The sequence below is a fragment of the Peromyscus eremicus genome, chromosome 10 (assembly GCF_949786415.1).
Source record: "Peromyscus eremicus chromosome 10, PerEre_H2_v1, whole genome shotgun sequence".
Taxonomy (NCBI): domain Eukaryota; kingdom Metazoa; phylum Chordata; class Mammalia; order Rodentia; family Cricetidae; genus Peromyscus; species Peromyscus eremicus.
Window position 1 is genome coordinate 83,477,594 of NC_081426.1, and position 13,921 is coordinate 83,491,514.

General features: G+C 43.3%; 1 protein-coding gene across 1 annotated transcript in view; it reads right to left on the bottom strand.

Moving 5' to 3' along the window:
• The window catches only part of Ccdc158 (coiled-coil domain containing 158), a 56,742-nt gene that overhangs the window by 14,956 nt on the left and 27,865 nt on the right, over positions 1 to 13,921 (bottom strand). Inside the window, exons 13-18 of the mRNA XM_059274683.1 lie at positions 11,597 to 11,749; positions 8,185 to 8,297; positions 5,345 to 5,503; positions 3,992 to 4,084; positions 2,669 to 2,794; positions 1,612 to 1,760 (exon numbers count right to left, since the gene is read on the bottom strand). Of these exons, the coding sequence (XP_059130666.1) occupies positions 1,612 to 1,760; positions 2,669 to 2,794; positions 3,992 to 4,084; positions 5,345 to 5,503; positions 8,185 to 8,297; positions 11,597 to 11,749 (793 nt within the window). The remainder of the gene's footprint in view (positions 1 to 1,611; positions 1,761 to 2,668; positions 2,795 to 3,991; positions 4,085 to 5,344; positions 5,504 to 8,184; positions 8,298 to 11,596; positions 11,750 to 13,921) is intronic.

Sequence of the window (13,921 nt, forward strand, 5' to 3'; positions counted from 1 at the left end):
TGGCTGGCCTGGAACTCATTATGTAACCAGGCTGGCCTCTAACTGGCAGCAATGCTCCTGTCTCTGCATCACAAGTGCTAGGATTCCAGGCATGCATCACGACAAGGGCTTTCTTTCATGCATTCTTCAGCATTAGGCAGATGTTAGATGTTAGTGACAAGGCCGTTTGTAGGGTTACAGAAAACTGACCCAAATTCTCACCAAATACGTTTTCTGATACAGTCCCGATACAGCTCAGGGGCAGAGATGGAGGCTGACAGTAACTGATGGGAAGCCATGGTAACCCTGTAGACTCTACAGTGTCCAGTCACTAGTGCTCAGGACAGAGCTTGTACCTCTGGCGTCAATCTATACTGAAATGTATTCACGTGTCAAATGGCCTCACAATACCGTCCTGCCACAGATGCCATCAGAGTTACAAGAAAAATGAAATGCTCAGCCTGGCGTGGCAGCACATGCATTCTTATAATCCACACTCTGGATGTTGAGGCAGGAGGGCCAAGAGTTCAAAGCCAGCCTGGGATACATAGGAAGACTCTGTGGTGGCGGACGCCTTTAATCCCAGCACTCAGGAAGCAGGGGCGGGCAGATAACTGTGAGTTTGAGGCCAGCCCGGTTTACAAGGGAGTTCCAGGACAGCCAGGGCTACACAGTGACTATGTAGCCGACACACAGAAAAGAAAGTGTTCTGCAAGTCAAAGACTTCTTTGCTGGAATAGCCAACAGAACATTTCTGACACTTTAAGACTGAGGTAATGCAGTGTCATAATAGGTAATCAATGTATTCCTAATGTTTTACTGTTATTATTAACAATTAGATAAATCTAGCTAATGTTGGCATTTGGGTTAAATATACATTCTCAGAATATCTTAAGGACCTAGAGATAAGTTATATAAAGGTATTTCTTCAGAAAAATTTACTTTCAGATATTTGCCATATAAACACATTAATATAAAAATAACATTCGTACCAACATAGATACCACATTAAATTCTTTAGCAGAAGTTAATTTAAGTGACAATATGAGAGCATTTGAAAAGCACACAGGAGTCTCACTGACCTCTGCCAACATGGGCAGGAGGACTGGTGGACTCATCTGTTTTGGATGAGACATCCTATTAATTTGTCATGAATAGCCGGAGACCTAGGCTTTTCCTATTAGCTTATTCCTTGAGCATTCGTAGTTCTCAGTGTGCATAGTTCTAGCTTCACAGTGGACTGGGCGCTGCCCACAAATCAGCTCTTTGGGATTTGTTTTTTCATTTGTAAAATGGGATAAGAAACATTGTGCCACCTTGTCACAACTGGTGGTGCACACTTAATGTGATTGTGGTCATGCGATCTCTTGGGAATCACAAATCACTACAAATGAACACTGACTAGCACTGTGTATCGGTCTCTTTCTGGACTGACTGTGTATCCATTTGCCCTTGGGGTTGGCCTCTTTGATTGGCTTAACCTCTCCACCTTCAGGCTGCTTTTCCTGGTGACTTCACATTAACCCTTGACCTTCCAGATAGGAACATGTGGATGACTCAGTGGTGACGCCCCCCCTCCCCCAGAGGAGCGCTGCCATTACCAGCATGCAGTCTCACACAGTCACCACCTACAGCGCTCCAAGGGACGCTGTCCTCCCGTCCTCCTCCGCCTTGCTCAGAGGCATGGCCGGCTCCTCATTGATCACACTTCTCAGCTCCTGGAGAAGCTGCTTCAGGTCCCTCGTGGGGTCTTCCTTCAGGGTGTTGTTTTTCATGGAGTGCTGGTTAAAACAACACACAAAGACTTAGTGTTTCCTATCTGTACACTATATTCTCTTCTAAAATGAATTCGGCTGCTAAAAGACTTAGGGAAGAGCAGAGTCAATGATGGTTTATTTTGCAGTGCACAAGTCCGTTTCAACTACTAGTCATTTAGACAGCACCAAACTTGTATTTAAAAAGTACTTGCAATGGTTCTGATGATCCTGTTGCCATCCTGAAGACAAGACTTTTAAAAGTAAAAACGTGAGTATTATAACTGAGAGACGGAACAAGTCTTTTTCTTATCTTTTCTTTCTTTGTTAAGGGTTAGAGCTGGCTTCTGATTATAAGGAATTCAGAGAAAGCCTGAATTTATATTGTTCGTGTTTTTTCTTGTATTTTGAAAGTATAAAAAGTTAAACTAAAAATTTTACCAAGTTACTATCATTTTAACTAGAGGGACTAAATAAAGGTATTTTAGGGTTAATGAAATATTAAAAATAAGTTTATTAGGGAATGACATAAAGCCAACAGTTTTCATCTTGGTGAAGTACTAAATATGCCGCTAATCTGCACTTAGCATGTGACATGCTATTTATTTTACCATCTGAGTTTCTCTGTTATATGAAACATGCTTGTGCTGGGACTAACTGGAGAACTGGATATAATGCAATTAAACAATTCACTCTAATATTTTCTCTTATCATTAATCCCAATGACTTTTTTTAATCTTTTTTAAGAAAATAACAGGGAAGAAAATTTTTTTTTCATATGGACTCCATTGGATTCCTAGGAAATTGTATAAATCTAAAACCTAGTCATTGAAAATGCTAGTTATAAACATTATTTTCATAAGTGACTTTTTCCCAACTTAAATTACTCCCATATTATGCCATTCGTTTTATGGATTACATGATTGGTTACTAACATGAGACAGGAAGCTGGCCGTAGACTGGGAGGATGGTACATTAGAATGAGACCGAGCTACGGATGCCGGCTGGAGAAGGCGAGGTTTCATTGAAGGATTAGAAGTGTACCCAGGGCCCTGAAGTTCCTAGAGACAATGCAGATGTGAACAGATGTGAACAAAGTAATGTTAACCTACAGCTACAAAGAACTGTGAAATCAAATTGTTTTTCAATTTCACAGGCAAAATCTATTATTAAAACTTTAAAGTACTGAGTAACTTAAATACTTCTGAAAATATACACATTTCATTATAAAAGTACTTTTTTAAAAAACATGTTTTGTCATGTAAATTATTTCACAATAAGCCAAACATTGATCCTTTGGGTCTTTGGTTAACATCTATGCATGGAAAACTCTTTCCTTACGTATTCCCAAAGCAGGCACTTATGGAACATTGTTTCACTTGCTTATTGTCAACTAAGACTAAAATGTGATGTTTCGGTGTTATCCTATATGAAAAGTATGGGTATAGTGGGTAGCAATACTTCTACAGATGTATAACTATAGCAGATGATATAGAAAATATATTTAAATGTAAAATATGTAGGGACCTGGGAAGCTGGCTCAGATGGTAGAGCGCTTGTTGTACAAGCATAAGGACTTCAACGTCCAGTACTCTCGGAACAAGCCAAGTGTGGTGGCCTGAGTCTGGAATCCCAGTGCTGGGTGGTGGAGAGAGATGAGTGCTGGGCCTTGCTGGGCAGTCAGCCTAACCTAATTAGTGAGTTCCAGATTCAGTGAGTGTTGTGTGATATTTTGTTTGTGTTCTGACAAACAAAGTTTGCGTGGAGATCAGAGGGTGGAGCTAGCCACTAGTTAACCATAGAGGCCCGGTGGTGGAGGCTCACACCTTTGATCCCAGCACTCAGGAGGTGGAGACAGGATCTTGGCCCCCTTTCGGTCTGAGGATCTGGAGAGATAAGAAGTCACTAGTGGCTGCTCCTCTGCTTCTCTGATCTTTCAGGTTATTACCCCAATATTTGACTCCTGGTTTTTACTGATAAGACTAATTAGGTTCACACTTCAAATGAGAGATCCTGTGGAGAAGTGACTGAGGAAGAAACCTAACATTGACCTCTGAACTCCACAGTGCTTATTTAAAAACATATGAATATGTACATGCATTCACATGGGGGTGCGCGTGTGTGTGTGTGCGCGCACACACACAAACACACACACACACACACACACACACAGAGAAATGTACATAAAGAAAATATCCAAGAGTATCAAGCATAGGCACTGTTTCTGCTTAGATCATATATGATGAAAACCCCCTTACTTTCACATCCAGGGTGTGCTGAAGCTTTAGACGCACGGATTCTTGCTCCTGGCGCTGTATGATGTCCTGACATTCTGCAAACTGCAAAGACGCCTACAATCAAGCAACCATAAGTGTTTATCCTCCGTCCTTTATGCACATGTATTTCCTTAACCTGTAATGTAGAGTTTCCAACTCAAGGAAAGCCACCCTCCACCCCGGCACACTATTCTAATGATCCATTTATCTGTTGCATTCAGTCATGTGGCCTATCTTATCCAGTATATCCTTGGCAAACACACAATAATTAATATGAGTGAATGAACAAAGGATGACATTAGCAAAAAGCTTTATCCAAGAATAAACTTCATAGGCTGGGCTCAGAGGTCAGGCCTGTAGTCCTAGGACACAGGAGGCGAAACCAGGAAAATCAGCAGTTCAGTGCTACCCTGAGCTATAGAGCAAGTTTGAGGCCATATTCAAAAATTCCAAACTACAGCTCAAATTCAGAAGAGCATGTTTCAAGAAACAAGGCTGGCATAGTCAGATCACAGATCATTTTATCTAAGCAGAAAGGTCTGATTTCTTAGGAATTAATGATTGGTTTTGATGCAGTTTCAGGTTTTCAGGGTTTGGGAGTAACAGGGAGACAGTTTTACCCTGTGTAATAAATGTTCAACACAGGGACAGGCCCTTCTCCTTCCGCCTGTTTCCTTCCCGCTCTTTCCTGACCCAACACAGTGTCAGACATCAGCACTGTCACTTTATTAACGTTTAAGAGGCTGTATTCCGACTAAAGTCCAGATTACTTTTGATGGTAGGTTAGGTGCTCATGGAGGCATGTTACTAAGGATAGCAAGGACACGTTATATCTACTGCTCCTCTGACTTGTGTTAGCCTGAAAATGGTTATTTTTCTGGGGAAAGAGTTTGCTATTGTGATTGGAGTCTAAAATGTTTCTCACAGAGCATGGAAGCTTTAGGAGCTGGGCCCAGCAGACAGAAAGGCCTCTAGAGACAGGACAGGCCTTTCTTGACTCTGGCTTCACACTTGGCTCCCTGGTCTGCCATGATATATAAGGTGTGGCTGCCCTGCCATACTTCCCACTACCATGGGGGCTGAAAGAAACATGAAATCGTGAACAAAATGAACCTCCGCTGCTTCTGCTAGGCAGTTAGTTCAGTGACAGCCGCACTGAGCACCCACTGCATATGCATGGCTGTGAGTTTTAAAGTGAGGCTCCTCTTACGTGACAGCTTGCCTCTGCTGTAAGACTGGGATACGAGGCCAGTTGGTGGCACAGCACTTCCGCTGAGAACTACCTTATCCGGCTGTTATCTACAGGCTAACTTCATCCGCTCAGTCAATAATTACCTTGTCAAGAGCAACTTCCATGTTCGCAACCTTCTCCTTCAAGCGCCGTTCCTGAGACCGCAGCACTTCGAGCTCCCCGGCCATCTTGTTTTTCTCTGTTGCTACGGTACTCAGCTCCTGGCTGAGCTTACTCTTCTCTTCTTTCAAAAAGTGTTTCTCCTGTAATTACAGAAGAGAACGTAGCAGGAGTAATTGCTGGAGCCTAAAACGCCCATCAGAGGACTCCGAGTTAGACACATTTTCATCTCTACTAGTATTACTTCCTAGGGTCCATAGACCTTTCCATACATCTACACAGTACGAAGCAACCACGCATCACAAAACATAGTATTTTGGTGCAGCAGGACTGAATCATGGCATACTCGATTTTACTGAAATTTACCTTAAATAATAAGATATTTAAAGAAGATGCACTTATTTGAAAGTCTCACGGGTTTCAATCTTGCTTCATGGTTGGATATTTATTTTATAAATGTTTACCATAGATTGTGTGACAAAAACAAACAGGACAGGCAGCTTCTGCCCTGACGTCACTGTCAGTGGACGGTGATAATAAACTTGCTAATATAGTGTCCTTGATATTAAACAACAATGTCATTCAATTTAGTTTTCTCCTTTAGAAAAGTACTGTGGGACAAATACAAAAACAGGGCATGGCTAACTGTCAAGGTCAAACACAGGCATCGTGTCCTCTAGTCTGTTTCTTTGTATATTATTTTTCATAACGAAAACGTTTGCTATGAATGCGTCAGAAAGTGTTGTCATGGCAACACACTTTCTATTGCTTTTTTTCCCCCTTTCCTGATTGGCTTGGGCAGGAACATCTGTAGAATGGAGGATGATGGGTTTACTTTACAGGTCTCCTCTTGTTCTATTTGGGAGAATTCCTCTGAGCTGAGGGGACACCTGTTTCATCTGGAGGCAGATGTGGGCTGAGGGGACACCTGTTTCACGTGGAGGCAGATGTGGGCTGAGGGACATCTGTTTCATGTGGAGGCAGATGTGGGCTGAGGGACACCTGTTTCATGTGGAGGCAGATGTGGGCTGAGGGGACACCTGTTTCACGTGGAGGCAGGGGTGGGCTGAGGGGACACCTGTTTCACGTGGAGGCAGGGGTGGGCTGTGGGGACACCTGTTTCACGTGGAGGCAGGGGTGGGCTGTGGGGACACCTGTTTCATGTGGAGGCAGGGGTGGGCTGAGGGGACACCTGTTTCATGTGGAGGCAGGGGTGGGCTGACTTTGGGCAGTAACTTCACAAAGCCCTAATTACCATCAATTGAGAAAAGCACTACTTTAGAGTTCCACGGGGAAATAATAAGGAGAAAGAGAAAAGAATATATTCAGGAAAAGAGAAACGAAGGAAGGAAAATTGGAAAGAACAGAAAAAAGAGAAACAAGTGGGTTTATATGATGAAGGGGGCATACAAATCTATGTACCCTCTAAAGTACCCCAGGGGCTCATTGTTGGCAATAAACTAATTAATAAACTATTAATGATAAATATAAATAATGGATAAAGTAATTAATTTAGTAACTGACTATTTTTACTTGTACCATTTTTAAATTTTTAATGATTTATTTTTATTTTATGTGCATTGGTGTTTTGCCTGCATGTGTGTCTGTGTGAGATGTGAGATCCCCCGATACTGGAGTTATAGACAGTTGTGAGCTGCCATGTGGGTGCTGGGAATTGAACCAGGGTCCTCTGGAAGAGCAGCCAGTGCTCTTACCACTGAGCCATCTCTCCAGCCCCCACGTTATTTCTTTTGCATGTTCATTTCGGTCAGTTCTGTTACAAATATGAAAAATGTAAATTTGCATCAAACTGACATCAGACAACATCGAACATAAACACAAATTTCATGTTTGCTATTGAACATTTTTTATTCAATAATTGTGAAAACTCCACCTGACTAACCAGAGTTGTGTAGGAATACACCAAAAGCCCACACACACATTCTTCAAACGTATGTATCAGCTACCTCAGTTTACCCTAGATTATGAACATTTGGTCCTTCACCCCTTCATAGTAATGTACAGTTTCGTGAGCAAATTCCAGTTCTCTTTTCAAGATAAAAAGGCCACCTCTACCATAGTGTGTGTGTGTGTGTATGTGTGTGTGTGTGTGTATGTCTGTGTGTATGTGTATTTTCGTTTTCTTATCTGGGGACCAAAACGGGGCCTTGTACTTCTAGCTAAGTAGCAAGTGCTCTATCGCTGAGCTAGGTCCCCGGCCGCTGTAGTGCTGAACAACTTCATCTATGCCAATCTGTGTTACTGCTCTGTGCGCTCCTCTAGACCTCACTGCTCCTCTAGGTCCGGTAGTATTACTGCATAATTCTTTACATCGTTGTTTTCAGAAGACACCGGGCGGTACTGACTATATGTTGTTTCTGACTCTTTCCTGCCTCCACCAGCAATGTCCCTTTGGCCATCCTGCCCTGTCACTGGCTGTTCTGTAAGATCCCTCTACAGGGCCTGGAGGCAACCCCGCGGTTTAGAGCATTTGTTGCTCTTGCAGAAGACCCAGGTTTGGTTCCCAGCTCACAACCACCCATAACTCCATTCCTGGGGCATTTGACACAGTCTTCTAACCTGTGCACACACATGGTACACATACACAAATACATATACACGGGCAGGCCAAACAGCCATATAGATAATAAATCAAAAAATTACATTTGCATTTAAAAGTTCCTCTCTAGCGTTCCTTCTGGAAACTTACCCTCATTCTCTCCATCAGAGACTTCTCCCCAGCTGCACTTGCTGCACTGTGTCCTCTTCTGCCGTATTGTGTGTTAACAAGCAACTTTGCTGGTTTCTCAGGACAGAGACTCACCTTGTTGGCACTTGTTACGGCCTCTTCTAGGAACTGCACCTTGCTCTGCAGGGCATCTATCTGACCCCTCTTGGCTGTGATTTGCTTCTGCATGCCCATTGCCACCTTCATAGCTGCAGGAAAGATGCAAGTCGTACATGTTGAGAGGCTACTGTAATGTATGACAAGACGACACGTGAGAGTCATTGAGGCCCCAGGAAGTGTCAACTAAAGTATCAGGGAACAAAGTCTCTAGGGTTACATTGTCATTGCTGCAAATTCCCAGAGATTCCCAACTAGAAAATCTATGTGGTGATGTGCTGTGTTTCTTGGCTATTGGAGTTGACTTCAATGACTACTATTAGTTACATGTTTTCATCGGTAATAATCACACTGAAGAAATTTATATACAAATAGGGAACAAACATAACATCAGTCATATATGTTTGACCAAGATGATTTTTTTCAAAAACCCATATTTAAAATATCATTTAAGACATGTACTACTAACAAACTTTTAAAAGACTCCATATCACAACCATTTCATTCTCAGAGTTATTGTCACGTTCTAGAACTCATTACAGTCTCAATAGTAAAAATGCCACAGAAGCACAGAAATGGTTGTTTTGGGAAAGCTGAGGGTGTTTTAATTTTGAAAGATTTCTTTCTTTCTTTCTTTTAAAGCTCAGCCAATAGCTTAGGCTTGTTTATTTAGCTAGCTCTTATAACTTAACCCATTTCTTTCTTTCTTTTCTTTTCTTTCTTTTTTTTTTTTTTTTTTTTTTTTTGTTGTTGTTGTTGTTTTTCGAGACAGGGTTTCTCTGTGTAGCTTTGCGCCTTTCCTGGAACTCGCTCTGTAGACCAGGCTGGCCTTGAACTCACAAAGATCCGCCTGGCTCTGCCTCCCGAGTCCTGGGATTAAAGGCGTGCGCCACCACTGCTCAGCTAAGATTTATTTCTTTAATTTTATATGTATGAGCTTTTTTGCCTACATTTATGTATGTGCACCACATGTGTGTCTGGTGCCTGTGTGGGCCCGAAGAGGGCGTCAGATCCTTGGAACTGAAGTCATAGACGACCATGAGCCACCTATGTGAGAGCTGGCAATCACACCCTGGTCCTCCGCAAGAGCAACATGTGCTCTAAACCACTGAGCCATCTCTCCAGCACCAGATGAGAATGTTCCTCAGAATGCTTAGGACATGGCAAGCCACTGAAAAGACAGGGGAAGGCTGTCTTTACATAGACTTTTAAAGTCAGAAGACCTTATCTTTTATTTAAAAGTCAGTTGAGGGAATAGGTTTGAAACTAATATTCTTTGGTTCAGACCTGGCTATAAATTAGAGGTTAAAAAGAAAAAGGAGCCAGGCGGTGGTGGCGCACGCCTTTAATCCCAGCACTCGGGAGGCAGAGCCAGGCAGATCTCTGTGAGTTCGAGGCCAGCCTGGGCTACCAAGTGAGTTCCAGGAAAAGGTGCAAAGCTATACAGAGAAACCCTGTCTCGAAAAACCAAAAAAAAAAAAAAAAGGAAAATATACTATTCATTGAAAACAAAACACCAGAAAAATCCTGAGATTTTTTTCATTAACAACATATGGTTCTTGCTAGGTGTGGATGGGCACGCCTTTAATCCCAGCACTCAGGAGGCAGGTGGACCTCTGTGAGTTTGAGGCCAGCCTGATCTACATAGCAAATTCCAGCTGACCAGGGCTACATAATGAGACTCTGTCTTAAAAAAATTTTTCTCATAATAATCTGCCAACCAAGGTCTATAATTCAGTAGTAATGCACTATTTTTTAAAAAATAATATTTTTATTATTTCTTGAAAATTTCTTACATTTACACAATGATTTTTTTAATCATATCCTTTCAGAATTACCTCCTTCCAGCCCGCTGAGTGGCTCCTACCACATCCTTCCTTCACTCTCAGACAGTGTCATGTACATCCCAGACTGGCCTTGAGGCTGTTGTGCAGCTAAAGATGACCTTGAACTTCTGATCCCGTTTCCATCTCCTCAGGGCTGACAAGTTAGGGGTCTGCCAGCAGGCCCAATTTATTTGGTGCTAGGGATTTGAACCTAGCAATCTCACTCACATGGCATGTGCATGGTCAGTCCACTCTCACTCACATGGCACATGCATGGTTAGTCCACTCTCACTCACATGGCACGTGCATGGTCAGTCTACTCTCACTCACATGACACATGCATGGTTAGTCCACTCTCACTCACATGGCACATGCATGGTTAGTCCACTCTCACTCACATGACACGTACATGGTCAGTCCACTCTCACTCACATGACACATGCATGGTCAGTCCACTCTCACTCACATGACACATGCATGGTCAGTCCACTCTCACTCACATGACACATGCATGGTCAGTCCACTCTCACTCACATGACACGTACATGGTCAGTCCACTCTCACTCACATGACACATGCATGGTCAGTCCACTCTCACTCACATGGCACGTACATGGTCAGTCCACTCTCACTCACATGACACATGCATGGTCAGTCCACTCTCACTCACATGGCACGTGCATGGTCAGTCCACATCTCACTCACATGACACATGCATGGTCAGTCCACTCTCACTCACATGACACGTGCATGGTCAGTCCACTCTCACTCACATGGCACGTACATGGTCAGTCCACTCTCACTCACATGACACATGCATGGTCAGTCCACTCTCACTCACATGGCATGTACATGGTCAGTCCACTCTCACTCACATGGCACGTGCATGGTCAGTCCACTCTCACTCACATGGCACGTACATGGTCAGTCCACTCTCACTCACATGGCACGTACATGGTCAGTCCACTCTCACTCACATGACACATGCATGGTCAGTCCACTCTTACTCACATGGCACGTACATGGTCAGTCCACTCTCACTCACATGGCATGTACATGGTCAGTATGGCCAGCGAGTCCAAAGGTACAAGTGTGACAAAACCCCTCATCTAGTTGTTCTATTATCAAATCCCGTCTCATTCTTATCAGAATCAAGAGCTGACAATAGTCACTGATCTACAGTTTATGTAGACAAATACGAGGTTGAGTGGAAATTATCAGTGGCTTACATTCCCATCCTTAAAAAGAAGGGGAGACAATGAGCTTTGCTAGAAATTACTGAAGTAGCCATAGGGAGAAAAGGACTGATGTGTTGTCAGATATGTCAGGACTAAAGCACGTGGCAATGTCCCTTAAAACACAGCAGAAACGCTGCTTCATAACGCCCTTCACTAACGCCATGTGTACTTCTCATGACCTGGCCCCGTGACGAGGTGGAGGACAGCAGATCCAGGTTTGTGTTCTAAAGAATCCAGACACGGGAATTAAAGCAGAGGAGGGAGGCAGGGAGGAGGGAGACAGGAGGCAGGGAGGAAGGAGGCAGGGAGGAGGGAGGTAGGCCGTACCGTGGCCGTCGGAGCCTTCCATGGTCTTCAGCGTGTTCCTTGTCTGCTCCAGCTCGGACTGGGCAGACTTCAGCTGCATCTTTAGTTTGTTCGTAGTGGTTTCCATTTCTTCACTTTTGTTTCGGAAATTCCTCTTCAAGACTTCATAGTCCTCTATACAACATAATAGCCAACATTTGTAATTAGTAATTATCTTAGATTACTATCTAAGATGTTATTAGTAACAGCATCTTAGAGGCTGGAAGAAAACTCCGTTCATCAGCCCTCATTGTTGCAGCTGTGAGATGCACACACACATTCCAGTTATCTGCTGCACTTTGCTTTTAGCTGGCTCTTCCTTTACCTGCCTTCATTCAAGCTCCTCCCCAGCCTTTGTAATTAGCTCACACCTGTCATGTCTTTGTTGTGGGATATTTGATCACACTGTGAAACCCCAGACTGTGTTAATAAAATCAACCTTGGATCAGGGGGCAGAGCCAGCAACTAGTTGACAGGAATTAGTCTTAGAGAGGACAGAGGAGCCAGGAAGATGGGTAGAGACATGCAGGTAGAAGGAGCAGGAAGGGACTTTGAGTTTCAGGATCTCTTTGGTTTGGGATGGCTGGAGAGCCGCTCTCTCGTTGGCCAAAAAGGAAGGTCAGCTGGTTGCTTCTCGGCCTCTCTGAGCTAGCAGGTTTTCACCCCAACATCTGACTCCTAAGTCTGTACTGGTAAATAGAATGATAGAGACTTAGTTAAAAACTACATTTGGTGGCAGTGACAGAGCCAGTGCTGGCAGGACTTTAACTCCCACTTGAGCGCCCTTAGTGGCAGGGACGCTGACTGTGGCCTTGGGCCCTCATATCGTAATGAAAATATCAGTAGATTCCCATGCAGCCGCTAAGCCAACAGAAAAACAAGTCTTCTTGTTTTTGTTGTTGTTGTTGTTTGTCTGTTTGTTTGTTTGTTGAGTCAGTCATCTATCTATCTAGAGACAGGAGCTCACTAATAAGGTAGCTCTGGCTAGCCTGGAACTTTCTATATAATTCCAGACTAGGCTAGCCTTGAACTCACAGAGATCCACATGCTTCTGCCCCCAAGTGTTAGGATTAAAGCCATGTGCTACATGCCCAGCTTTATGTCTTTTTCATCTTAAACTTTCTTCTTGAAAGACTCCAATCTTCATGACACCATTAATGACTTAAGGCTCCCATGTATCTTTTCAAAATTTATTTTTCAATTGACTTCCAAGTGTCTCACCTTCCTCCCACCCTAAGGCACTACATATTGAACCCAAGGCCTTACCCTTATAGGCAAGTACTTTACCACAGAGTTACACCCTTTATTTATCTATTTATCTATATATTTATTCATTATCTACCTAGTAACTATCAAAATGCCTGGCACACAGTCAATATTCTATCATAAATGAAGGAAGAGACTCACAAGACCCCACTCACAGCTGAGGAATGATTGACAGTTGATTGCTGCTGAGGGAAAACTGTTTTGTTTTTTTTTTCAGGGATGTGGTCTTAGTAGGTTGTCTATGCTTCATTGAAGCAACACTAATTGGACTCAGTGGGTTATAAAAAATAAAAAGAAGACATGAAGTTGGGAGATGGAAGAGTTCCAAGAAGAGTAGAAGGAGAATGGCCAAAATACATTACATACTGTCTGAAAATCTCAAAGAATAAATACATTAAAGAATACTTGGCACAAACTCACCCACCACATATTCTATTTACCTATGTATACATGATAGAGATTTTGAGAAGGTAAGACAAGATCTCATGTAGTCAGGAGGTCCTAAACTCACCACATTGCCAAAAGTAACCATGAACTCCTGATTCTCCTTGTCTCCAACTCCCAAGTGCATCACACTCGGCTACGACACAGATTTACACACCAAAGTCCAACTCCACAGACCCCAAGTGCATCACACTCGGCTACGACACAGATTTACACACCACAGTCCAACTCCACAGACCCCAAGTGCATCACACTCGGCTACGACACAGATTTACACACCACAGTCCAACTCCACAGACCCCAAGTGCATCACACTCGACTACGACACAGATTTACACACCACAGTCCAACTCCACAGACCCCAAGTGCATCACACTCGACTACGACACAGATTTACACACCACAGTCCAACTCCACAGATCCCAAGTGCATCACACTCGACTACGACACAGATTTACACACCACAGTCCAACTCCACAGACCCCAAGTGCTGCCTCGTACCGACTACTTCTGCCTCACTCTGCTCCACGCCTGCCTCTTCCCTAGTTTCTTGTTGCTATTGTTTCTCTGTCCCACAAAGTAAAAACCTAGAAGAAA